The sequence below is a fragment of the Epinephelus lanceolatus genome, chromosome 7 (assembly GCF_041903045.1).
Source record: "Epinephelus lanceolatus isolate andai-2023 chromosome 7, ASM4190304v1, whole genome shotgun sequence".
In the NCBI taxonomy this organism is placed as follows: domain Eukaryota; kingdom Metazoa; phylum Chordata; class Actinopteri; order Perciformes; family Serranidae; genus Epinephelus; species Epinephelus lanceolatus.
Genome location: NC_135740.1, coordinates 32,502,541 through 32,530,528, shown reverse-complemented (window position 1 = coordinate 32,530,528; position 27,988 = coordinate 32,502,541). Strand labels below are relative to the sequence as shown.

At 41.3% G+C, this 27,988-nt stretch overlaps 2 protein-coding genes across 3 annotated transcripts in view; both read left to right on the top strand.

The window, feature by feature from the left end:
* The window catches only part of LOC117261038 (ATP-binding cassette sub-family C member 5), a 57,224-nt gene extending 42,470 nt beyond the window's left edge, over window positions 1-14,754 (top strand). For both annotated transcript variants that reach the window (XM_078169456.1, XM_033633236.2), the window contains exons 21-29: window positions 5,175-5,303; window positions 5,487-5,673; window positions 7,525-7,614; window positions 8,067-8,259; window positions 8,364-8,523; window positions 10,898-10,976; window positions 11,070-11,183; window positions 11,559-11,723; window positions 13,582-14,754. In XM_078169456.1, coding sequence (XP_078025582.1) covers window positions 5,175-5,303; window positions 5,487-5,673; window positions 7,525-7,614; window positions 8,067-8,259; window positions 8,364-8,523; window positions 10,898-10,976; window positions 11,070-11,183; window positions 11,559-11,723; window positions 13,582-13,674 — 1,210 coding nt within the window. In that variant the 3' untranslated portion in view covers window positions 13,675-14,754. The remainder of the gene's footprint in view (window positions 1-5,174; window positions 5,304-5,486; window positions 5,674-7,524; window positions 7,615-8,066; window positions 8,260-8,363; window positions 8,524-10,897; window positions 10,977-11,069; window positions 11,184-11,558; window positions 11,724-13,581) is intronic.
* Window positions 14,755-19,994: 5,240 nt separating this feature from the next.
* Window positions 19,995-27,988, top strand: part of med12 (mediator complex subunit 12) — a 33,002-nt gene continuing 25,008 nt past the window's right edge. Inside the window, exons 1-10 of the mRNA XM_033633320.2 lie at window positions 19,995-20,152; window positions 20,886-20,990; window positions 21,081-21,272; window positions 23,957-24,116; window positions 24,265-24,440; window positions 25,244-25,354; window positions 25,700-25,972; window positions 26,112-26,258; window positions 27,619-27,718; window positions 27,809-27,945. Coding sequence (XP_033489211.2) covers window positions 20,051-20,152; window positions 20,886-20,990; window positions 21,081-21,272; window positions 23,957-24,116; window positions 24,265-24,440; window positions 25,244-25,354; window positions 25,700-25,972; window positions 26,112-26,258; window positions 27,619-27,718; window positions 27,809-27,945 — 1,503 coding nt within the window. The 5' untranslated portion in view covers window positions 19,995-20,050. The remainder of the gene's footprint in view (window positions 20,153-20,885; window positions 20,991-21,080; window positions 21,273-23,956; window positions 24,117-24,264; window positions 24,441-25,243; window positions 25,355-25,699; window positions 25,973-26,111; window positions 26,259-27,618; window positions 27,719-27,808; window positions 27,946-27,988) is intronic.

Below are 27,988 nucleotides of genomic sequence, written 5' to 3'. Positions count from 1 at the left end.
TGAGCTAAAACAGGATACAAGTCTCTGTAGAGCTGCAAAGTTGGCTGATTTTAGTACTTCAAGTGACGAGGGTTGGGCAATATGACGGTATATACGATTTGGCAAGACCATTTCTACCACAGGAGCTATTTTGGGCCTGTTATGAGGCAAATCTCTGCTGGATTCTCGCATGATCTTGTGATTTTTCATGATCTTGTGATTTCAAGCCACTGTGGTTGGGGAATATGATGGTATATACCATGCAATGATAGAAGTGTGTCCATCAGTAGAGATTTGCCAAGACAGTTTCTATCATGGGAGCTATTTGGGGCAGGTTATGAAGCGATTCTGGGCTGAATTCTCACATGATCTTGTGATTTTACAAATCCAGCTGCCTTGCAAAGTAACGTGATTGAGGTAGACGTCGAGGAGGTGAAGTTGTAAGCACAGAAACCAGAAATGATTGTTCTCAGGAAACCTTAAAGCTTTCGTTTTGAAATAATTTTAGTTTTATTGTTTTGAGCATTTGTTTTTCACTCACACTTTTCAAGTGTTGTCTCATGTGAGGCAGTCATGATTTTGTTTGTTTGTTTGTATGGAAGTTAATACAATAAGGGTGTCTGCAAGTCCATCAAAGTCTTACAATATCTTAAATTCAATTTTATAAATATTAGGCATTAAAAGTCATTAAATAATCTTAAATTTGAATTTGTTACGTCTTAATTGCCACAAATAATTTATCTAATTTCATTCATCCATCTTTTAATTTCTTTTTGTCAAAGTGAGTCAAGCCACTTTGTGTGAAATTCCACATTTCTGATGTTACAAATCTTTAAACCTACCACTGAATTTAATACCGTATTTTTACTTTATACTTGCTCTTACCTGTTGGCAAAAATTCACTTTAATTACCATTGAATTCACAAAGAAGTTTATGTTAAATTAAACAAGTCTCATCCACAGAAACTGCTGCCAATTAAAAAGAGCTTTCTGTATGTAGTGAATGTGATTAACTTTAATACTATGTATTTTGTATTGTACGAGCATACATGGCAACACAGGCAGTGATTATAAATTAGGTGTTGCAAACGTATTTTCATCAGTAACTTCTATTGGAGGGCACTCAAGGTAAATAACTGTGAAAGAAGTGCAGCAATGATCTTTATCTGGAGGTGTGTGGAGCGTTATCGGTCATTGATTCCATTTTTCCACAGCTTCTGTTCTGTGGTAAATGTTGCAGGAGCGCCCTGGATGATCTGATGACTCTGCTTTAGTTATTATTTACGGTTTTGCAGCAATTGTGCAATAAAGATGAATCCACTGAGGGGAATAACAGCTCGCTGGTATCTTGGGAAATAACCACCGTATCTTGTTGTTTCCTCTGTCTGAGAGATCAAGAAGAACATGACTCCCAGTGTTACTGCTGTGCTGATGTAAAAGTCGGAAAGTACAGAAACACAATACATGAATGTTTCAAATGATATTATACAGCAACATATCGTCATGCTTGTTTTGTTTTGTTTTACCGTCCTGCCATTCAGTGGGACCGTTTTGTTTTTCCCGTGCTGCCCAGAGGCTGTTTTCCGTTGCCATCTACTGTCTGCCTGATTCTGTGTACACATAGCATAATTTATGTGTAACGTTAAGCCTAAATAACATTTAAACGGGTGAGATAAATACAAAGATTACCCCTGTACAGTTGTCATGAACTGGGAAATTACCCAAAGAGACCACAACATGTTTTTGTACCATACTGTTAACATGATTTTTTATGCTGCAAAGTTGGGAATTTTAACATAGGTTTCATTGGGGATTTACTCGCTCTTGGAGCCAGCCTCAAGTGGTCATTTGGGGAACTGCAGTTTTCGGCACTTCCCGTGTTGGCTTCATTTTTCATCCCTGGAGGTTGCCGCTTGTTTCATACGGACGCAGTCCCTCTTAATCATCACTTATGTCCCACTAGTGGCGTGTGGTTGTGTTCATTTTCTGCAGAGACTGGATTTTCTTATACTCTTATTAATTCCTGTGCATGGGACGTTTCACCACCTTTCGGTAACAAACACCTTTCCGGACTGACTGACCTTCATTTCTTAAAGTAATGATGGCCACTCGTTTTTCTTTAGTTAGCTGATTGGTTCTTGCCATAATATGAATTTTAACAGTTGTCCAATAGGGCTGTCGGCTGTGTATTAACCTGACTTCTGCACAACACAACTGATGGTCCCAACCCCATTGATAAAGCAAGAAATTCCACTAATTAACCCTGATAAGGCACACCTGTGAAGTGGAAACCATTTCAGGTGACTACCTCTTGAAGCTCATGGAGAGAATGCCAAGAGTGTGCAAAGCAGTAATCAGAGCAAAGGGTGGCTATTTTGAAGAAACTAGAATATAAAACATGTTTTCAGTTATTTCACCTTTTTTTGTTAAGTACATAACTCCACATGTGTTCATTCATAGTTTTGATGCCTTCAGTGAGAATCTACAATGTAAATAGTCATGAAAATAAAGAAAACGCATTGAATGAGAAGGTGTGTCCAAACTTTTGGCCTGTACTGTATATAAAAAGGTAGCGTGCAGGTGCCAGACTGTAAGCAGCACCAAAAATACACCAAATGAGAGTAAATCTTGGGTCGGCTCTACTTTCAGTTTCACTGGCGAGCGTGATGACAACATTAACAAACATCAATTGTTAATGGTGTACTTCTAAGTAATGAAATTAAAAAATGACATGTATCATTTTAAATTAAAAACATATTAGTCTGTCAAGATTTTGGGGGAAACCTGCTCACAGATCACACACAACATTCCTGTCCTCATCTGTGGATATGAACCATTTGATATCTTTACCCCACATAAACTGAAGTTCTTGACTTCTTTAATCAGATCTGAAACCAGTTTGTCTCCTGAGGGATCAATTTAATTATAAAATGTCTTCATTTATCTTCTAACAGACACTTGATTTGTAGGCAATGCAAGTGGAATTAATGTTGAACTTTGATAGACTATTAAGCACTCGAGAACCGTGGGGAGGAGATGATACCCAGCTGTTACCGAAAGGTGGTGATCACCCTCGGCAACACTTTAAAAGAATGAAATACTGTATCTTACAAAGTCACGGCATGCCAGGATATGTATAGATGTTACATCAAACTGGATCTCCCATTGAAATTACCCACTTCTAAAGCAGCCCTTTATTGAATTCTGAAATGAAACTGCCCAGGGCATAAACATGTTTGTCTGGATCGCAGCCTCGAAGCGAGGAAGTGTCATGTTCTCTCCCTCTCTCTGCTGGGCTTTTATGAGAAAACCAAATGATTCATGGGAGACTTGTATTTCACATGCACCATCCATTCTATGCGGGTGTCTAAAAGTAGAAAGACACCCCACCTTCTGTCAATAAACCTCTCTTGCTCACACTACCCCGTGGACAGAAAGTGTGGTGTCTCTCCAGCTGCTGATTGTATGGCTGTCTGTCTGAACACTGCTCATAACATTGCACATGCATCAGATAGTTGGAAACGACCGGAGCTCTGTCAGGAAAATGGGTGCTGTGTGTGATGGTCCACATCCCTCTCTGTCCACCCTGTCATCATTACCTGTCTGCCACAAAACTGCATCATTAGAGCCGATGCATTTTCCCTTCCTTCATTCTTTAGTGGTGTTTCAGCATTCAGGTGTAATGTCCTTTTCAATATCTTCCGAAAACACAAGTAACTGATGGCGGCAGTATCAGTTTGACCAAGATTTGATACTTTAGATCTTAAAACCAGCCCAAATTACCTTCATAAAGGTTTGTACTTCACGTTTCATACAGGATTTTTAAGGACTTGCTGTGGCTCATAATAGGAGTAAAGTGTTTCCCATGATGTTTTCCAGTTGAGTGTAATTTATCTGAAAGGTTTGCTCCTCACATGCCGGAGCCTATTTGCACACAATACCCTACAATTTTCATTCAAATGAGGTAAACCTGAGTGGAGCCTTTCTGATTCTGCAGTACTGAAAACTTGCCCGATTAGGGTTCCCCCCCCTACAACCATTTAGGGTTACAAATCAAAACAAACTTTAGTTGTAAATCATTTCTGGAGTTACTTTAAATCTGCCTGTGAGCAAGAATGAATATTTTATATCTTTAAATCACTCGTAGACAAAACAGATAGAGCTCCAAATAATATTGAAAGGATAGCTCACCCCTAAAATCGAAACTACATTTCAGTCAGGAACAGTTTAGTCAAAGAAAACTTAGTTTCCATTTGCAGTATTATATTTGGCGGTATGGCTTTGTTCTGGGGCCTCTCTGCCTTTCCTGGGGCCTATGTATGTATTTAAGGGATATGTATGTATTATTGAGGTTTTTAACTGTATATTGTGTTTTGTTTTTCTTGTATGGCTGATAGTATTTGTCTGATATAGAGGATTTATGTCCTGTATCAGATGTATTTTCATTCATTTAATTTCATCACTATGTGGAAAGCCTAAGGCAGAGAGAGCACACCTCTCTGCCCTTCCATGCGCCTACATGGAAAGCCTTCAGGCAGTGAGAGCACATCTCCCTGCCCTTCCATGCGCCTACATGGAAAGCCTAAGGCAGGGAGAGCAGCAGTAATGACCCCTCGGGAACAGAACAGAGCAGCATCAGTGACAAACAGAAATGACATTGATAAGTCAGATACAGCATGAAAAGGAGGAGCTGGGGTGGAGGTGGGTTGCAAAGCAGCTTACAGAGGAAGCAGCAACAGTAGGCAGGCCAGAGCAGTTTAAATAGGGCGCCCTGAATGAGATTTGCCATTTGGTTGCATAGAAATGAATCATGTGATCTATCAGCTGACTCCCTTCCATCAATCAGCTGCTCCATCAGTTGATTGGGCTGTTTGAGATCAGCTGATGTAGCTGGGATGTGAGCGCCGCAAGCCGAGTGCCATCTAGTTCCATTATATTTGAGAGAAGGCAGACATCTCTATGGCCGATATCTCCAACACTCGGCAACTCAAACCAAAACAATCTAGATTGATAAATAGTGCTACATGTGAGAGGAAAAATATACATGTTTGATTTTGTGGTGAACTGTCCCTTTAATATCCTGCAAACATCTGCATTAAATCATTTTAATTACCTTTTTACAAAATGTAGATATTACAAAATAAACTCCTATAGTAGGAAGTTGAAAATAAAAGATGACCTTTCTGTATTTCCAGGGTTCTGATTCGTGAGCTGAAGCGCCTGGAGAACATCAGCCAATCACCATTCACCTCTCACATCACCAGCAGTCTTCAGGGACTCTCCACAATCCACGCCTACGGAAGAGGGGATGACTTCCTCCAAAGGTGAGTCTAATGGGGTCCGTCAGAGATGGAGATCATTAAACTTTAATTTCATATCATCTCGTTTACTTCTCAGTTAGTAAATAATCCAAACCTCATATCAGACAGCGTCCCCTCAGGAAGCATCGGAGGGGGGGGGGGTCTTCTTGCTTTTGCTGTGGTTTGAAATCTCTTTTTCTTTTTCAGATATCAGGAATTACTGGACACCAACCAGGCCTCCAACTACCTCTTCAGCTGCGCCATGCGTTGGCTGGCTGTCCGCCTCGACCTCATCAGCATCTCTCTTATCACTGCTGTAGCACTTTTCATTGTCTTCATGCACAATCAGATACCTCCAGCCTACGCAGGCCTGGCCATCTCGTACGCCGTGCAGGTTTGTAAACAAACACACGCAGTAACACAGAATGTATGGAGACACTAGCAGCCCTTGCAGTCTTAAAAGGCTGGAAAGAGGGTAGTTTGAAGCTCCAGACAGGATTAGAAACATGGCAGAGTAAAGCCTCTTCTGTTCCTAACAGCTACTGTAGAAGTGCTCTTCTTTGTATTATAGCGTTTAGCTAAACAGCAGTTCAGAATAACAGTAGTTTGGCATTCAGAAGTGGCATTTGTGCAGCAGGAGTTACACCGTCTCGCTTTGAATAACCAAGATTTATACACACATTTATCCGCTCGTATTCTCCTTTTTTGGAGGGGAATGCATCAGCACACTGTGTACATAAAAGTGGGAAGTACACAAATACTGTATTTAAGTACAATTTTGAGGTACTTTTACTTGAGTATTTCCATTTCATGCCACTTCATACTCCTGCTCTAGTTATAGTACTTTTTACCCCAGTACATTTATTTGACAGCTTTAGATACTACACAGATTTAGATTACTAACACAAAATATAAATCATCTAGTGCATTATGATGTATTAATGATTGATTAAGCTACCCAGCAGTATATTAAGTCATTAAAATGAGCTCCACCTTTACCAGCTGCAACAGTAAAGTGATGAACACATTAATGCATCAATAATTGTAATGTCTTTGATTGTGAAAGAAGCCATTCTGCATAACGAGTACTGTAACTTTTGGTGCTTTAGGTAGGATTTGATGCCAAGTTTTGAATGCAGGACTTTTACTTGTAACAAAGTAAATCTGCACTGTGGTATTGCTACTTTTAATTACAGTAAACTTCAGTAAACAGTAAACTTTTTCCCAAGGCAGTAATGTAATATATATTAGGGAGGACAAAATTGAATATGCTCAAATTGTCGTCATCCCCCCACCCACAAGATACTGATAAAAAATAAAAATAAAAGGCGTCCTCCAGCATACCAGGTAGGTAGGTCCTATGCAGTGGTGTGGGTTGGATTACAACCCATGGCTCCTTCCTACCCTTCCTGTCAGTCTTCTGCTGTTTGAATTGAATTTGAATTTTATTAGCACACAAGATGTGATTAAAAACAAGTATATGAAAATAAACATGACTGAGATTGTGCAGGAGAGGTAAGAAACCGGAAGGGGCTTATGATGAAAACCTCCCCTCTAGAATTTTCAAATCTATTCTATCATAAATAATATTTCTTGCCTAAACATTGGAATATAACAGGCAATAAAAAAGGAGATATATTAATCATAAAGGAGACAGACACATGCACATGACACATAAACTAACTAATACATAAACTATGGCACAGGTGTTTTTTCATATTAGATTTAAGGGAGAGTAATGATGGACAACAAATCCAAAATCACTAAAAAAAGATCATCTTAAAAAAATGGGGGGAAATGCTTAGAAAGGCAACCACACACTGCTGTCCAAAATAATCATTAGCAAATGTAATTGGAATCATAATCATAAATATACTCATTAAATTGTCATTATTAAGACTACCGATTCTAGTGTGACGGTGTGATTTGTCCAAGTGGTGTTGCCGTACTCCACTGCTGTGGGTGTATACAATCAATGTCAATATTCAAGACTCCAGCTCCCCCAACAGAATTACTCCTCACCAATGATGACTCCATGGCTACGGCCTTGCTTCCTCCACCGTGTGTACATACAAGTGTGTTTCCACAGCCTTTAAAGGAGCCATATCAGCAAATCTGTTTATCAGGCTTTACATGTTGTGATTGTTTGACTGCTCATTTGTTGAAGGGGAGCACCAAGTGTTTCATAGTAATTAGTGCATCAGTGTTAACCATTAACCTTCCCCTGCTTTTCTTTCACCTCCAGCTGACCGGCTTGTTTCAGTTCACCGTGCGGCTGCTCACAGAGACTGAAGCTCGGTTTACATCCGTCGAGAGGATCAATCATTATATAAAGGTAAGAGCATCGATTAGCACAGCGGGGATGGTGGATTATGTGGTGCTGAGGCACATTGCATGATGTCACGTAGACTGGAACACTGTCTAGAATCACAACACGAGACGCAGACCAGCCCCAGAATAACAGAGCAGTTGAATTCAGGGCAGTTGGCATGTCCAGACATGTGTGTGTTTTATTGTGTGCATGTGATTGTATATTTGTGATACACACAGCGGGAAGCAGATAGAAACTCAGTGTGAGGCCTTAACACACTCCAGAGCACATGACAGAGCTTGTTTCACACAAACTGCAAAGATACGAATATCAACTCAACTTTTTTTTTTCTTTTTCTGTCTGGAGTGTGAAGAAAAGCTCATAGAGAGAAAATCACTACACATCAGTTAGGGGGCTTGCACCTCCACAGAGATTTAGAGATTAATACCAGATACCATCTCTGATCCTTATCACAGAGTCTCGAGAGTGAAGCGCCACGACAAAGTCCTGAGGCAGCCGCTCCTGCCCCCTCCTGGCCTCAGCGGGGAAACATCACCTTCCAGGATGTGGAGATGCGTTATCGTGATGATCTGCCGCTTGTGCTGAAGAGTCTGTCCTTCAACATCCTGCCTGAAGAGACCATCGGCATTGTGGGCCGCACAGGATCAGGTACATGTGCCCCCTTTCTGTTCCCCTGTCAGCAGCATTTTCAGCCTTTACGTCTCTCCTTCCACGAACACACACATTCTTCATGCCATATCTTTTCTGTGCAGGAAAGTCCTCTCTGGGTGTAGCTCTGTTCAGACTCGTGGAGCTGACGGGAGGCTCAATTGTCATTGACGGAATCAATATTGCACAGATTGGTCTGGATGACCTGCGGAGCAAGCTAGCCATCATTCCTCAGGAGCCAGTTCTCTTCATCGGAACAGTCAGGTAATCCAAATGATAATTGCTTGTATTAACAGGCTTTGTAACTTCTGCATTGTTAAGGCTTCAGAAAACTTAAAAAGCAGAGTAGAAGGAATGAATCAAAAGCAGCAAGCGCTCGGCTATTAATGTGCTCTTAAAGGAGAGCTTCACCCCCCAAGTGATTATTTCTATATCAGCTACTCACCCAGTGTTACGTTGAATTCAGGGAGAATCTTTGTTTTTCTTGCATGCCTCCACAACAAAAAAAGAAAAATTCTTGATGAAGTGGGGTAAAAGGGGTCCATGTTTAAAGGGATAGTGCACCCAAAAATGAAAATTCAGCCATTACCTACTCACCCATATGCTGAGGGAGGCTCAGCTGAAGTTTTAGAGTCCTCACAACACCTGCGGAGATCCAAAGGGAGAGGGGGTAGCAACACAACTCCACCTAATGGAGGCTTACGGCGCCCCAGATTCAAACGTCCAAAAACACATAATTGAAACCACAAAATAAGGAAGCAGTCAGAGCTGCAGGCTACGATGAGGCTAAAAACGGAGTTCAAATGACGTTTTTCCAAACAACTTTTTATGTCAGGGCTTCAGGACACTTGGATCACTACGCACGAGCAGTATGGAGATATTTTGTGGTCTCAATTATGTGTTTTTGGACGTTTGAATCTGGGGCACTGTAAGCCTCCATTTGGTGGAGTTGTGTTGCTACCCCCTCTCCCCTGGGATCTCTGCGAGTGTTGTGAGGACTCTAAAACTTCACCTGAGCCTCCCTCGGCATATGGGTGAGTAGATAATGGCTGAATTTTCATTTTTGGGTGCACTATCCCTTTAACAATAGCAAAACTATATCAAAGTGTCGATACAAACGCTCGCACAACTCCAGCTACATAATCCAAGTCTCATTTATCCAGTCGTAGACTCCTCAAACACGTGCATTTTTGCCAAAATCTCACTATTTAAAACACTTGGGCACGAGCAGTCTTGCGCACGGACGTAATGGTAATTTGTAATAATTGCAGAGGTCGCCCCATTCCGAGGGAGAGAGCTGAGCCTGAAGGCAAAGCTTTCGATTTACTGGTCCATCTACGTCCCAACCCTCCCCTATGGTCATGAGCTCTGGGTAGTGACCGAAAAAATGAGGTCGCAGATACAAGCAGCTGAAATGAGTTTCCTCTGTGGGGTGGCTGGGCTCAGCCTTAGAGATAGGGTAAGGAGCTCAGAAATCCAGAAGGAGCTCGGAGTAGAGCTGCTGCTCCTTCACATCGAAAGGGGTCAGTTTAGGTGGTTCAGGCATCTGATCAGGATGCCTCCTGGGCGCCTCCTGTTTGGGGGACATCCAACCGGTAGGAGGCCCCGAGGTAGACCCAGAACACACTGGAGGCTCCTCCTTGGGGTCCCCCAGCATGACGACCTGTTGGCAGAGAAAGCAAGCTCAAATTCAAAAGAAGAGCAAAATCTTGAAAGATGACGAGACGGATGACGTGTGACAATGTGTGGCTTATCCTGTGTGAATGCGTCACACAAAATAAAGACATGGAGGGATAATTGCTATATCACATGAGGTCCCTAGGTAGTACTAGTCCCATGTGATTAGGGCTTTGAATTATACCTTTACTTCAATTCATCAAGCGTTTTTGCCTTTTTTGGAGTCTTCATTTGCTGCAGAGGACTATCACACAAGTTTTCTTGCTGAATTCAGTGTAACACAGAGTGAGTAACTGACACAGAAATAATCATTTAGGAGGTGAAGTATTCCTTTAAGCAGCTGCTATAATGGAAAATCCCTTGGTGACAAGTGGTGCAACAATGTGGTCAAAGTAGGCATCTGTCACACGCATGAGTGTGTACTCACTTCCTTCCCATAAAGTGTGATACTCCCTGCTGCGAACATTGAGTCAACCTGCCTGTTCAAAGCTCCAAGTTCTTTTTTTTTTTTGAGTAGAATATATTGTTCATCTGTGTTTGTGTCCATATCCCACTGTTTGCTTGAAAATGGTTTCCTATAGAAGTTTGATTTTATACTAGATACTGTTTGCTGTGTGTGGGCCCAGCACTGATCTGGGACTATTGTTGTATAGAATATTAGTGTGAATGTAAAGCCACATCAGAGCAGAAATCATAAGAGAAACCAAAATGATGTTTGGCAGGAAGAAATGAGAAAACAGGCTCAGTAAATTCAACAGGAAATAGTGTTTCAAACACCAGACTTATTTTATTTTATTTTATAAAAATTGTCAGTCAGTTGCTTTATGGATGTCGATAACCTCCGCCTCAGGTGAAAACTGACCTGCAGGGTGGGAGTGTAGTTTCGGCAGTAGAGTGAACTGTTCCTCTTGTCTTAATGTGACATTTTCATAATGTTATCATAATTTATTTTCTCTGATAGGACCAATTTAGACCCGTGGGATCAATACTCTGATGCCCAGATATGGGAAGCTCTTGAGAAGACACACGTTAAAGAGATGGTAAGTGACATGCTGATTCAGCTCTGTCAGATGATGCATTAGTTGAATATAAGCCCTTGACATTCGTCCTTTGTGCCCTTTGACCCTGCTCAGGTCAGCCAGCTGCCTCATTCGCTCCACTCAGAGGTGACAGAGAACGGGGAGAACTTCTCAGTGGGAGAGCGACAGCTACTCTGCGTGGCCCGAGCGCTGCTGCGCAACAGCAAGGTGATTGTATAATGGAGCTACTTCACATTTACATATGGAACATTGTTTGAAATGGGTGATGATAGCAGCTCAACTGAGAGATACTCCACAGTTTTATAATAAGAAAACAAAACCTCTTCTTATAAGAGGATAGTCAGGGTGCATGTGTCCCTGTATGGGATCACACTGCCACCTAGTGGTGAGCATCAGAACTGCAGCTCACAAACATGAGCTGCATGCAGTATGTGTGATGTTCTTCCTGTTTCTGTGTCACTATTATTTTATAATCTTACATTTAATGCAGCAAATACAAGATTTAGACTGTTTCTTTATGTGATTAACATCATCTTTTGTTTTGTTTTATTGTTTCTGTAATGTTTGCTGTGTTTTTTCCAGATTCTTATTCTGGATGAGGCAACAGCAGCCATCGACACCGAGACAGATCGTCTCATCCAAGAGACCATTCGCTGTGCATTTGGCAGCTGCACCACCCTCATCATCGCCCATCGTCTCAACACAGTGATGAGCTGCAGCAGGGTCATGGTCCTGGACAATGGCCAGGTGTGTGTAAAGGCATTGTGACTGATTGCATGATTGCGCCACACGGCCTCCGCGGTTGAAACTCATTCCAAGTTGAAACACCCCTGGTTTAGTGTGTGAATTGCTCCCTTTGAGGTGATAGATTGGATAAGGCAGTGCACACTTTACTTTGGTTGGTGTTGTGTTCAGGTTGACATTTGATGCAAGTGATGACATGAAATGCACACAAATGGTCACCAGCTTCAGTGTCACCCCTTAACCCTGTTAATAAGCTGAGTAAACCTGTCTGTCTGAGGTTGTAACAGCGTGTGAAGTTTAGTGTGAGATGTGATGAATGCTTTGGGATAGACAAGTTCATGGTGTGAATTAACCCCTAATTTGTGACCATGTGACCATGCCACCAAGTTTGGCCTCTCTGCAGTGGGTTGCCAGCGAAATGGCAGTTTCTACACATACATTAATGCAGCTGACTTATTTTGTTATAATAAGACAGCATTAAATGGTCTAACAGTACAGTTTGCATAAATAAGTATTTCACTGCTGGAAACAGGGTCTTTTCACAAAACTATGCAGTAGAAAGATGCAAATTGATGCCACGTGACCAGAGAAAACAGAGGTAAAAAGCTGGAGCATTTGCTTTTGCTCAAGAGGTAGAAAACCTACTACTGCCAGAATGCACCGCACTGGACTGGACCAATAAGTGCTCCCACTGGTGGGTGACGTAATGCAAGTTGCCCGTCCAAAAACAATATGGCAGCTGGCAGGTAACAAACAGTCTTGAATTACAGCTAAACAGTGCACTAAAATATGTTTATGAAAACATTTGTGAGAAATAGGCAATACAGAAACAGAATCTTCTATTTGATCAGCACTGCCTAGTTTACTGATCTGAGTTTAAGAGAGAGACAGAGAGGTGGGTCTCTCTCTTGATCCGCTTCCATTCTCTGTGGGTCCATGGTGGCAGTGGGGATTCATAAATGAGGAATTACAAACTGAAGCAAAAATTAATTTGTGTCATCCAGTGGATTTTCATTTGTAAATGAGCAGGAAGATGTAGATGCTGACAAGATGGGAGGAAGTTTATATACACTACTACATGGCAGCAGTTATGGGCTTGAGCCTGATCAAAAACCCTCTTTTTCTCGCTCTGTCTTTATCACAGTCCCACCTTATTTCTCTCTCTTCCCTTCTTGATTTAGTCCAATACAACACCTGCTATTTATGCTTAAGAACTGCCAGTTTCATAACGAAAATAACACTGGTAGATGGTGGAGGACCTGACCCGATTCAAGCCTGGGGGACAATTGAGAACCCGGCCCAGCCTGGACCCAACAGGTTGAGCCTAGTTGGGCTCTGACAGAGAATCAGAGCTCTAATTTTCACATACTACCCACATGTAATGACACAAAGCTGGTTGAAAATTTGCAAAGTGTCCCTCCATGTAGCACATATTCAGCTTTGATGGTGTTACCATGTAGCTGTGACACCTTAACTTTTAATTCAAGCTTTAAATCTGTTGTATCTCATCTCCAGTCTTGTCTGTCTCTGCTTTAAGATATCCAATATAGCAGAAAAAAAAAGTTTTGCATTTGAGCCACATCCACATCTGAGTGTAAAGTACCTTTTAGCAATCGATTAGCATTGGTTACAGAAAAGTCTCTTCATTCAAAGCGTAACAAAGCTGCCCGAAGTCAATATTTTCCAGACATTAAAATTCTTGTCGTATGCTGGAAATAACTTGGGCTGCAATATTCTCAGAGAAAATAATATGCCTTGATTTTTTTTTTGTTCTGTCTGCACAAGTTCATGGAATGAGTGAGTTGAGCCTCTGATTTGATATGCTGCCACTGATCACTGTTTATCCTTTTCATTCGCATAGATTTTGGAGTTTGACAGTCCCGCTGCCTTGCTGGCAGATGAAAACTCGAGATTCAGAGCCATGGTGGAAGCATCAGAAAACCAAAGCAGATAAAAGACGCCGGAGCTGGAGCTGAACTTTGGATGTGAGCAGTGACACCACAAATACATTCAGAGGACTACCTGAAATGCACAAAATTAAATTAACTCAGTCCTGCTGTGATGTGTTAAAGAATACAGTGGGCCCTGTGATGGCTGCTCCGTGTAACAGTGTGTGTTTATTTCCAAACCAAAGACCCAGCGACCACGTTTCTGAGGGACACATCAAATCTCACTATGCAGAAACAGCCTCCTGCTCTTTGCTGAATTATTCCCCAGAGGCCAAATAATTGACTGCGAGTGAAACAGAGCAGCAACACTGACAATAGCACTTTATAGCTCATGTGGACACATGCAAGGACATGTGGTACTTTCTTTTCCTCTGGAGGTCAGCTGATCAGAGAGAGTCTCCGGATTAGTTTTAGTCGTTTTATTTCCATAAATAAGACCTCACTGTGCAGGAATGTATCCGTTTTAATTATTTAATACAGTACTTCTAAAATAAATCACCTATTAACCATTCCTATCAGGCACTGTCTACATGTGCTTAAAATGTATCACTGGTTTTCTGTTTGTTTTATGCATCTAGTTCAGTGTTATAATGCAGTCGTTCAGTAAATGACTGCAGATGCGATATGTGCCTAGAGCTGTAAACACTTTCAGGTCATATAATGGAGTTAGCCATGTAAGCATGCTTTTCTTAGACTGCATGCCAGTACTGTGTTTTTTAATGAGCCGAAGTTTCTTCTTAATCCAAATGCTGGAGTTTAAAACCTGCACATTTTACACTGATGGTAATGTTTTTTACCAGCAAGGTGATTCTGGTGTCGAACAAAGTTATGTGATGCAGTTGCTATTGAGGTTGTAATCCATGGTACATTATGTCACGTGCAACAAAGCTGATACTGAGGATTGTAAACTTCTGCCTTATAATCAAGTACGTGCTGAACAATCATGAAGAGTGCAATATCTTTCCGTTGCATTGATACACTTTCAAGATTGCCTTTGTACACTTGAGATTGTAGTCATTTTTTTTGTTAATGTTTGATTTTTGTTATGAAGGTTCTTGTTTTTCAATAAAAATATTTTTTATATATGCTTATGTCCAGTTGTCTGATTTTACGTGTTAAAGGGGGAGAGAGAAGTCTTTTGTGGCTTTAGGCACTTTAACTTCTAGTGTGCAGGATTTAGAGGGATGTACTGGCAGAAATGGAATTTAATATAATAAGTATGTTTAATCACCTGAAAATTAGAAGTGTGTTGTTTTTGATACCTTTAGAATGAGCAGTTTTTGTCCACAAAGGGAGCGGGTCCTCATCCACAGACATCACCAAGTTCAAATAAACACAAGAAATTTGTGCTCTAGATAAAGGATCAGTGCTCAGTGAATAACCTCCTAAGCCCTGTGATAAGCTATTACAGCAAGGTTTAACTATACAGACCAATGAGCAGTGATAACTAACACGTCTTTGGGGTCATCAGGTGGGAACCTTCTTTCACCAGTGTTTCGTCTAGTTGGTCCCACGACACCTCCAGGAGGCTAGACAGTGATCTCTGGTGTCCCAGAGACACTCCCCTAATGCCAGGTCTCACTGCTCCCCGCACCAACCCAACAACCTCCTTTTCCTTACTTACACATGGCGTTCTCAGTCCAAACAGCACTGCCACCTTCAACAAACCAGGCTCCATTTATGCGAACTCCAGGTAGTGACCGTGCCGATACTACTTTTCCTAGCACATTTACCATACCCTATTTCACACGCTACATATCATAAGTTTAAGGAGATAGAAAAGATTAACTCACAGGATCAGCAAACACAGTCACCTTGCAGCATGATCTCAAACAAAAGGGATTCAAATAGGCCACTCCCACACCTAAATACCTTCCTCTTCCTGGATTTCCTCCTGAGAGGACTGATTGGTGGATCTCTTCACCTGATCTCAAAAAGTTATGTACCCTGCTTAGTAGTTCCCCCTGCTGGCCCCCAACTGATATTCTTCCTCATCCAAATCCACTGACTAGATCTAGCTGCTTCATCTGACATTTCCTTCACTGTCTTCCTCAAACTCTGTCCCCGCACTCCGAATCGACATGTTTCTACAGTAGCCCAGAACGGTCAAACCAAACACTGGCTCTAGATAGGGCCATTCATGGTTTTTAGGTTTCTTGTTTTCGTGTCCGTGGCTGCTAACATCGGAAAAACAAATTGTTTTAACATGAAACTGCTTTATTTAGTGTTTCTACCGTTTTAAATCACCAGGGGCTGTATTCGCAATCATTCTGAGAATACTCTCAAAGAGCTCCTAACGTAGCCTAAAAACTTTTAGTAAGGAGTCCTGGCTTAGGAGTTAGGGACAAAAACTTTTACCTTATTATGTAGGTGTGGTTGACCCTATTGCCAGGTTTTAACAGATGTGATTGGTTGTCACAGACATGCCTTTTTGTAAGCCTGCAAGGTGTGGACACCCAGTGGAAATGAAATGAACTGCTGACTGTGAAAGCATTGTCATTGTTAGCTGATGGAAGGTTGAGACAGACTCAAGTCGTCACTGCTGGACTGGAGCATTTTTCCAGTTTTCCAACTATCTTAGTATTGTGATAATTTTGTTTCTGGCGTTACAGCATCATCCCGTTATTGCGCTGGGTGTGAAATGTGTGCGTATCCCTAATGAGATCGACAACACATATTATTCCTGTACAATCTAATCCGTTGCATTTCATTGACTCACTGTCATCCAGCGTTTGGAGAGTATTTCTCCGACCTCTTTGTGTTTCCACCATTTTCTCCTCTGACTAAGAAACTCTTAAGCCTCTTAAAAGTCCTCCCTGTTCCTAACAGTTTTCACTTTAGGAGCTCTTTTAAGGGTTAAGATGCCCTGCGGATAACTTTTCTTTTTACAAAGTCCTTGCCTGAACTTTAAGGGGAAATTCTAAGAAAATGTCACAACAAATTTTCTTTGATTTTTGTCACTAGGAGCAACTCTTAGTGCTAGGAAGCTTTGTGAATACGGCCCTTGGTCTGCATGTATTGGAGAGGAAGAGACCTCTGTGAATAATCCAGTACAAACCTCCTGAACAATAAACACTGAAGGAATTCTAACTGGGAGAAGTTTCAGCTGGTTGCAATCTGCAATCCTCACCACTAGAGGCCACAAAATCCCTCTGAGTCTTCCACACTGTTCCTTTAATTTGCTGCGTGCACACACACACACACACACACCTGTTCCACAGCTGACAACGTGCTGATTTGAGCCCATTATGTGCTCTGTGTGGAAACTGGTCAGCTGTTTGCAAACAACGTAAATTCCTTAACAAGAGAGGGAAATAGTTGGAATTCTTGAAGCTGTACAGGAGTGAAAGGGGAACTTATTTATTCACTTCTAAACAAACCTTGAGGAACTGCAACTGCAGAGAAATTACCCTCTGCACATGTGTGTGTGTGTGTGTGTGTGTGTGTGTGTGTGTGTGTGTGTGTGCGTGCGTGCGTGTGTGTGTGATGGAGAGAGGGATAAACAGCTGTGTTCACAAACAGCTGGACTCAGTCCACACTTATCTTAACCAGACCCTCTCCTGATAAGTATTACAGTTAGCAGCTGCAAGCCTTTGTATTTCTTGTCCAGGCTTTACCTCCTTGATCTAACACACCACACAACATGATGTAACCTTATCTTCTGAGCTCACAGATACCTGCTCTCTGTTCTGTATGTTCAAGGATGTGTGTGTACAGTATGTTTGTTTGTGAGCACAGTGTTTGGTATATGCTTGACTGTCAATTGTTATTTGCTGCTTATTTGTCTGTCACTCAAGTTTATTAAACAGCATGTATTCTTCGCTTGGAGTCTGAATTTTAATAAATAGGATTAAAGACACTACAAATAGTAGATATCTGTCCTTCGTTCATTCTTCTCTTTGTTCCGGGGAAGAAAAATAGCTGCTGGGCTTCAGTTAAGCTCCTGTTCCTTCCCGTCTCTTTGTAATGTGTACAGTTTTCCTTTGCTTAAACACTTCTTGTTGTTCAGTATTTTGCTTAAACACATTCATTTAGGGAAAATGCACCACACTGAAATACTGAAGCTCCTAAAAATAAATGCTGACACACTGAACGTTTTTAAACTAGGATGTTTAGAACAGGATATAAAGCATGACCCGCCTCAATGCCTGTGTCATTTTAGGTAATTCTGTGCTTTTTTTTTGCTGCTGCAATTATTCAGTTGACTTTGCACAAACCTGCTAACGCTCAGTAAGCCTGAAGCTTTCAGTGCTCTTGGGCAACTGGTTCATCCAGTCTTCCCTTTTACTGTGCATGTTGAAAATAAACCTAAAACAAAGGTAAAGGCTTGCACAACAGTGTCACCTTGCTGTGTCTGTTGACTTTATAAATTTCAGTAGGAATTTTGAGCCTGTAAAATGATGTCAAAACTCTAGATTAAAAATTTCTAGATTAAAAGCAGGGCAAATTTTTTTTACATATGTGTGTCCCCTTTATTAAGGGACAGACTTTGTACTTGCTTATTGACAGTTTTGAATCAAAAATGCAACTTATGGGAGAATTTTACCTGTGTGTGCATCTCCCTTCCTCAATTGTCTTTCAGACTTTTTTACATAAACTTCCATTTTAAAAAATGGTTTCAGGTTTCTGTTTCTGAGTGTTTGTTTCACAACAACAAAAACTCTTCTTTATTAATTCCTTTAAGGGTCATCGTATCTAACAATCTGACAATCTGACAATTCTAATAACCAAAACCATAATATTTTCTGGGATAGCTATTTTACTGTGAGAATCTCATGCTGCTGCAACCCTGTTTGAATCTGTAGTCACATGTCCACAAAAGCAGTCAGTGTGTGTGTAGTGCACTTTTCAGAAACGTGTTGTAAGTTTAAATATGCTGACATTTGCACACTAATACAAGTATTTAAATGACTTTTTTTGTCAGTTTTTGTGCAGGCACTGTAACTACCAAACCCCAAACGATCTGGGGGTCATAAAAGGAAAGGAATCTTTTTTTTATCATTATTCTAACATTGCTTTTCCACTGCAATTGAACTCCATTTGACCACAATTGGTATTAATCATTGCTACCTATTAACAGAGGTTCAGCAAAGTTCTTGCATGCTGTTTTAGAGGATACCTGGATAACTGAGTAATCCTGCTTGGTGCTACACCCCCACCTGGACTCTGGTTTCTGGAAGGCAGTTGTCTGACTGATGGACACTATATAGAATAGAAAAGCTGACATTCCTGTCACTTTCTCGTGAATGGTGGGGTATTTTGATTTTGGATTTTATTCATTTATTTATTTTCTTTGTTGATGTATGACCTGTGAACAAGTGAAGACATTTTGCAATAAACTCAGTAAAGTGGCATTTAGTGTTGGCATGTGTCTTTTTTGTATTATATTTTGGTCTAATTTTGTATCACATGTACATTGTCAATTTGATCATTTTTAATTTTTCTCCCCAAGGTAGCTTTGCTGTAGTTAAGCTTTGCCATGCAGTTTTTATTTTATTTCATTTCATTTTATTTTATTCTATTTTATTCTATATCTCCCCAATGTAGCTTTGCTGCAGTTAAGCTTTTTCATGCAGTTTTTATTTTATTTTATTTTAATTTATTTCTCCCCAATGTAGCTTTGCTGTAGTTAAGCTTTGTCATGCAGTTTTTATTTTATTTTATTTCATTTTATTTCTCCTCAAGGTAGCTTTGCTGTAGTTAAGCTTTGTCATGCAGTTTTTATTTTATTTTATTTCATTTTATTTCTCCTCAAGGTAGCTTTGCTGTAGTTAAGCTTTGTCATGCAGTTTTTATTTTATTTTATTTTGTTTTATTTCTCCCCAATTTAGCTTTGCTGTAGTTAAGCTTTGTCATGCAGTTTTTATTTTACTTTATTTTAATTTATTTTATTTCTCCCCAAGGTAGCTTCGCTATAGTTAAGCTTTGTCATGCAGTTTTTATTTTATTTTATTTTAATTTATTCAATTTATTTCTCCTCAAGGAAGTTTTGCTTCCCCAACATTGTACATATATATAAATCTACATATATGACAACAAATCAAACATTTTCATGCAGTTATTCTTTTATTTTATTTTACTTTATTGCACACAACCATAGGCTTCGAAATTATTCACAAAATCTTACTGGCCCAACATGTAATGTTTGTAATCATTACAGCATATATTTGTGTTATTTATCATTATTATTATTATTATTATTATTATTATTATTATTTTTGTTGTTGCATAAATTAGTTTAAGTCAAATGGTTTATTTATTTATTCTCCCTGAGTCTTATTTTGAAGTTCGGGTTTAAAACCTCACCGGAAGTGAGTCTGGTTGTTGTAGCAGGGCTCAGGCTGCTGGGGAGGAGGAAAGCCCTGGCTGTGATGCCGCTGGATGATGGCTGCTTTCGGGATCCTAAGTTACGAACACCGGCCATTAAAGCGGCCCCGACTCGGCCCTCCGGACGTTTATCCTCAAGATCCAAAGCAGAAAGAGGTCAGGTTTCATAATGTGCAGTGTGAAAGTCCGGGAATGATGTTTTGTGGGGGGAAAATGTCAGCCAAGAAGCTGCTCAAGCTAACACTTGCTAGCCTGTTTAGCAAGCCCTCTAGACGATTTGGGCCTAGCAATAACAATGAACAGCTCCTAGTTGTCAGTTTGTTAGCTAGCTCGCCTGCTTACTTGGAAAACAACCGGTCCGTTGAGAGTTTGCTGACATAGCTTACCGGCTGCCGTATGTAATTCAGTGGGATATAAACTGCAGGCAGTACTGGGCTCTGAGATGGGGAACAATATGCGTTTGCTTTTTGGATTGTGCGCGACTGGTAATTGTTTGTTAGCTTGATGTTTTGATGTAACGAGTTAGCTAAACCTACACAGCTAACCTCCATGACCTGCGAGCTGAACATTAATGCATGCTAAATTATCTGTGCTCGGTTTTAAGACTGGAGTTTGGCCTAGCTGGGTAGAGCTGCTGGCTCCTGATCTATTATTAACCTGAGATAATCTGTTGATGTAGATGGAAAACTGACTGCCTTACCTCTGAGGTATTCAGCCAACGTTGCCTCAAATATCTCAAATACCTACTAAGTAACATATAATTTTATTATGCTAATTTTTCCAGTGTCAGCACACCCATTTAATCTCACATGCTAATTTTCTCTAGCTACCTCTAGCTGAATGGGATCAGAAATGGTGACACTTTTGCATGAAATGTTCTTCGTTTCAGGATGAGTTGACTGCCCTAAATGTGAAACAAGGATTCAACAACCAGCCAGCAGTGTCTGGTGATGAACATGGCAGTGCCAAAAATGTCAACTTCAACCCTTCAAAGGTAATGACCCCTGCACTTTAGCTCATCCCTGCATGCCTCTGTGTGAATGATTTTTCCATGATACATGTTCCCCTCTATGCTTCCTCACAGATCAGTTCAAACTTCAGCAGCATCATCGCAGAGAAGCTGCGCTACAACACGTTTCCAGACACAGGGAAACGCAAGCCGCAGGTCAACCAGAAGGATAACTTCTGGCTCGTCACAGCAAGGTCACAGAGCTCCATCAATAACTGGTTCACGGATTTAGCGGGGACTAAACCTCTGACACAGCTGGCTAAAAAGGTAAGAGCATGGGCTGAGTCTAGAAAAGACATATTTATTGAATGACGTTTTCTTTACGTTGGTTTAACTGGCAGTGTAGTTGCTGGGGAAGTCGTCTACTGGCCTCGTCCTCTGTGCTGTGCTGCGGGTGGCTGGTTAATCAATGTAATTCTCTGCACATGAGTCTCATTTGCATGTTGTTTGTATCTTCTCTTTTTCTATTGTTTTCATGCTTTCTTCTTCTGATTTCCACAATTTACATTTGTAAAGGACTGGATTTGACTATTTAGGCTGTCACCAAAACATTTATCACTCATGTGCGCAAGAAATAAAATGAATTCCCCCTTGAATTTAAAGCACCTTACTTTGTTAAAGTACTAAAGTAAAAAAAAAAAAAGTATTATATATTAATAGAGCTATACGATTAATTGCATTTCGGTTGCGCTAGTCTTTCAACATGCTCAACCATTTTTTCGCCTGGACCTATCAATGTTGATATGATGCACATTTTCTACTGTATTGTATGACAAAAACATGCTAATATGTTAGCATGTTACCATTCTTAACTGTTGCTACATTAACTATACACTGATCAGCCAGAAAACACTGATTTGATTGAGCCACATTGATCATCTCAGTGTTCTGCTGGGAATCATCAGTTGCCACTTGCCACACACCACCCACCCTAAACACCATTGCAGACAAGATACACCCCCTCAAGGCAACGGCACTCCGCACTGGCAGGACAATGCATCATGCTGTACTTCAAAAACTGCTCAGGAATGACGCGAGGAGTGTGATAAAGAGTCCAAAGCACCGACCCGGCCTCCAAATTCCTCGGATCACAATCCAGCATCTGTGGGACGTGCCGATACCTCAGCGGTCCATGCCTCCATGGATCAAGCCGAGTCCGATCCAAGGGCAACCCACAGTGGATTGGACTTGGCTCTGACCTGTGGAGGCATGGCACAAGGCCTCTGAGGGTGTCCTGTGGCGTCTGGCAACAGGGGGGTGGAGATGGAGCCTTTGAGTCCTGTGGGTTGTGAGGTGTGGCACCAGCTTGACCCATGCATGTTAAATTGCATTGGGATCTGGGGGATTCGGGGGTTGATGCCTTGAGCTCTTTGTCATGTTCCTCTGGCCATTCTGAGCAGTTTTTGTGGTGTAACGTGGCACATTGTCCAGCTGAGGGGGGTCTGGGTGGCGCGTGACAAGTGGCATCCAAATGAATGCTGGGACCCAAGGTTTCCAGCAGAACGTTGCATTGTAACAAGATGATCAATGTTATTTACTTTGCCTGGCAGTGGTTTTAATGTCGTGGCTAATCAGTGTAAAATGCTACCATGCTATTGTGCTGATGCTACCTGGCTAAGCTACGTACAGTTGAGCCTGACAAAGTGTAGCGTAGACTGAAAAAAGTTTGTCAATGTCCGACCATAGTCACTCGCAATAACCAGAAAAAATGAGTTAACTTTTCAACATGTAATGACCATTACAGCCTCATAGAGCTGCTAGTGCTGCTGTATACTCATATTTTTGCGACGTCAGCCCACAAATTCAGCTTCCTTTATTGTTTGGCAAGGCTCAATAGATGTTCACTGCCAGGACAGCCTGGGCAGAAGTAGCCAACAGATAAGGCGTGGAGCATCCTGATGTGTATATCACCGCTCGGAGAAATTTACATGTCCGTTCCGGAAAAAGCCAAGAAGAGAACTAACGGCCGCGGCGATAAAAAAACAGTCCCCAAACTGTGCCGAACTCTCCTGAACGATTCAATTCAACATCACAAAACAAGAACAATTGAGAAAAGGTAAGCAATGCTGTGTTTTTTATTTCCTCATTAAAACCACCAAATTGATGCTTCTGTTTAAAACAAGTTCATTGTTTGTCTTGTTTGGGCGTATTGACCCAAAACACAATGAATGTCATTGTTTGTTAGTGGAAACAGGTTTTACTGCCGGGTGCTGTTTTTAAAACTTGGAGATCTATTATTTATAGATTGGCTGCTGGTGGATTTTTTTGGTCTTTCACAACAATAAATTTCTCTGTAAGTGCTCTTACAAGTGGCAGCAAATTGGTCTTGAATATTGAATACATCGGGTTAAATTAAAGGTCAGCTTTCTATTCATAAATGTGTGAAAGCCTTTATCATTTTCAATTGCTTTGTAGTTTATGTATTTTCTTTTATTCTTGCTGTATACACACAACATTGTTTTCTCACTGCTTTCTTTTTGTGGTTATAATGACTTTGAAGGATTACTTTTTCAGACCAGTTCCAGGTTTCTGCTCAACTACTTCACTCAGACCACAGAAGACAAAACATCAGGAAAAAGCCAGCAGATGGATTTAATTGAAATTGCGGACTTCATTTATGCTAAACCTCTGCATTCATTTTCAGCACAGAACAGGCAGTGTTGGGAAGGAAATATCATCCAGCTGGAACATTTATTTTATTGCAACAGACTGAAGCCTGTATTCACATAATTCAGACGCAACATGTACACCCAGTGTGTATGGTTTATATTTACTTAGCATTTCAGCGTTACTCTTGTGATGCTAAAACATTTTAATAAATTCCTTTGACCTTTTTTTCCTGCCTGAGTTCTTTTTTCTTGCCATTTGTGTTGTTTTTTCGGACGTATTCTTGATTTGTTTGCGTGGTTTCATTCAGCGTTACTGATGCACATGAATTGTTTTTGTCGCAGGTTCCAATCTTTAGCAAAAAGGAGGAGGTTTTTGGATACTTGGCGAAGTACTCAGTCCCCGTGATGCGTTCAGCATGGATGATCAAGATGACCTGTGCGTATCACGCAGCCATCACAGAAACTAAAGTCAAGAAGAGGCATGTGATTGATCCTTGTATAGGTAAGCAAGTGATGTATGTGTATCTGGTTGTTTAAAATCAATATTTTTTCTTCTATGGGATGATAAGCAGTGTCTTTGAGTAGAATATGTTCTGCCATTTATTCAGTTTTTGCCTCTTTAAGATGTACGTTTGTGTTTGTGTGTGCAGAATGGACCCAGATTATCACTAAGTACCTGTGGGAGCAGCTTCAGAAGGTGGCCGAGTTTTACAGACAGTATCCCAGTCAAGGCTGCAGCTCGCCTCTACCGGCCACTCCCGCTGACGTGGAGACGGCCATGAAGCAGTGGGAATACAACGAGAAACTAGCCATGTTCATGTTTCAGGTCGGTTCACTCTATAAAGTCTTCAGTTGATCATGTGCCTTGGCAACATTTAGCTATCAAGGAAATGGCTTTTTCCTCAACTCGTTCATTCAGGCTTCCATTTTGCTGGAATGGTGTAGAGAGTACACAACGGCAGAGAAGGTTTATTAAACAGGCTTTTCGAAACATTTTTAATAAACATGCTGAGATCAGTTTTAACCAAAAGCACAGCAAGTATCACAAGAAAATTTGAGACTTGTGGCACTTCTACTGTAGAATCTCTTACACACCAATTCTGATGAACAAAGTAATATAATTATTTTTCCTTTTGAGTTCTAAATAAAATAATTACAGTATATTTAAATAGAGTGACTCAAAAAAGGACTTTTTCTGATTAAGTTCCCCACCACTCTCTCTGTATACATTTTATCTTCCTGATTCCTCGAAGTGAAGAAGGAGGTCGCTGCATATTTCAGTCAGTGAGTTCATGACCTTCTCCTGAACTGGAACCACGACATGGAATACTGCATCGCCCCGCCAGCCGCACATATGACCAATCAGATCCGCAATCCAACCCGACTCGACCCAACCTGACCTCACCCACTGACACAAGAACTGCGGCTCAAACTGAAACCGCAGATCCTATAATAACCATGTGCTGTTTGAATAAATCGGTCAGGCAGAACATTTAAAGTGATCATTTTGGGACATTTCACACATGTGAAATTAAAATAATATATTTCTTATAATATTGAGCCATTAAACCCTGTATTGTGTTTATCTGCTTGGTATTAAGACGCACTTGTGTTTGGCTCTGTGTTCAGGATGGTATGTTAGACAGACATGAGTTCCTGACATGGGTGCTGGAATGTTTTGAGAAGGTCCGACCTGGTGAAGATGAACTTCTCAGACTTCTCCTGCCACTTTTACTACAGGTAAACCCCTTTATCCATTAACTATCCTAACATCTCTCTGTCAACCTAACATCATTACTCATGCTTTGACAAATTGTTTTTGGGAAGTATGCAGCCCTGCTTAACATTCATACAGCGCTACACAGTCACGCACACTCTGTGTTATGACGGGCTTCCACAGCTGTCAACAGTTTATCATGAACCAGTTGCATGTCTTCATCCGCAGCACTTTGGTGCTGACCTTTGCCGATGGAGGCCCCCTGGGGCCCGCAGCCTCTCATTGTGTTTCCATTTCCAAAGCCGACTGATGTTAATGGACACTGAGTGCCGTGGGTAATGCTGCGAATCTCTCTTCCGTCCCCGCAGTACTCAGGGGAATTTGTACAGTCGGCTTACTTGTCACGGAGACTGGCTTACTTCTGCACACGCCGCCTCAACCTGTTGCTAAGCGACGGGAGCCTGGGCCCCGGCACAGGAGGGCATCCAGCCCACGGCATGTTGACGCAGCAAGGCAACGCCCTGCCCCCCACCCCGACCTCGCAGCCGGCAGGAGGGAACCAGCCCCAGACAGCTTTCACGGACTTCTACATCTGCCCGCAGCACCGGCCTCTGGTGTTCGGCCTCAGCTGCATGCTACAGGTAATATGTGCTCATTTTGACTGTCACATAATCAACACACGGAATATAAAAAGGAAGACAAGACTTAAAATTCCTCACTGACTCATTCTTCTTTTTGTTCTTTCTCCCTGTTATTTGTGTGTTGTTGTTGTCACATCAGAGCATCGTGCTGTGTTGTCCCAGTGCTCTGGTGTGGCATTACTCCCTAACAGACAGCAGAAACAAAACTGGTTCACCTCTGGACCTCCTGCCCATCGCTCCGTCCAGTTTACCGATGCCAGGGGGCAATACTGCCTTCACACAGCAGGTACAAACATCCTGCATACTGAAGTTGTTCTTTTTTTCTCGGGGGCAAGCAGTGCTAGTGCATTCTAACAGGTTTTGGGAATGCTATATTTTGGCAGTCTAGCTACAGACAGTGTATAGAGTATTTGTAATACATACAGAGTATATGTCACAATTCACTACATATCCTCAGAATGATTTAGGATGTTTTCACATATCGTCCTTTTTAAACAAACTGAACTCAGTCCTCTTAAAGTGCACCAAAAAGTGGACCAACAGAAGAGCGACTCAGCTCTTTTTGTGTCCATATTGTCAGTTCATTTCAAAGAGGACTCAGTTCTCTTTCTGGTCAGCTTCAGCTCTGATGGGGTCCTCTTTCTGTTCACACTATAGCCTATATATGATATAAATTGACAAATCCGTTTTATATTTACTTTGACATAGCGCTGCAGTGCGGTTATGAAGCCCCTCGCTTTCATATAAACATATAATTGCAGGCAGGGAAACCTCAGTGTTTCTGTGCTCTATACTGTTGCCATTTGATGTATTCTACATTCCACATCTGGAGACGTGCAGTGTCTTCGGTGGACCAAACTACTCCTTGTCCTGCATCTTTGCAAGCGCTACAGGCCGACAAGGTTTGGTCTGTTTTTTCAAGTGTCCCAGTGTGATAGCATGTGATCTAGAGGGCTGAATAGAATGGAGCGAGAACCTGGAGCACTTTGTGTTCAGTGCACAGGTTAAGTGACAGAACTCAGACCACCTCAGGAGGGGTCTGAGTTCTCTTGGAGTGTACACATATGCGTCACATGTACTCTATAGATAATCTGTTAAACATCTATAAATAATAAAGTGAAATAGTTGAACTGTTACAGCACAACTACAGCTGTTGAGATATCGCAAATACCGTCCAAATTAGGTGTTATCCAGGTTTTTCTATCACATTCAGTGATAAAAAAAATAAATTAAAGAAAACAAAACTTACACGCCATTACTCCGCTATATCTTTACACAGCAAATAGTGCTTTGCTGCTATATTAATGCTCTGAATGTCATATGCAGCACCTTTTAAAATCGTATTAAAAACCTACTCCAGGATTCCCAGCAGGCGTTCAAACTGTTTGAGCCGGCATTCATTTCTCCATCGCAAAAATATCATGAATCACATTAAGGGAACTGCAGTTTCACAGAAAACATTTTTACTGAAAAGCTAATAAAAAGGATGTTTTGCCATGTTTTGATACCTCTCTTTATAAAAATGGTTCTTACACCTCTGCTGAATGTATTCCAAAATAAAGAATGTATTTACAGCACAAAGGCGTTGTGTCGGTTTACTTGAGATGTCAGAGTAATTTTTTTCTCACCTTTTCTTTCCCCCGCAGGTTCGCACAAAGTTGCGAGAAATCGAGGAGCAAGTGAAGGAGCGAGGCCAGGCGGTGGAGTTCAGGTGGTCGTTTGACAAGTGTCAGGAGACCACAGCAGGTTAGGTTTCTTTATCTCTGCGGAGACAGACTGTTTACAGCTCACATAACAAGGTCAGTGTTTGAAGTGATGTCTGTAATCTGTTGCCAGGCTTCACCATCGGGAGGGTTCTCCACACCCTGGAGGTGTTAGACAACCACAGCTTTGAGAAGTCTGACTTTAACAACTCACTGGATTCGTTGTACAACCGAATATTTGGGTCAGGCCAGAGTAAAGATGGCCATGAGGTAAGGATCGATTCACCTGCCTTCTTTCCATTTTTATTATGTA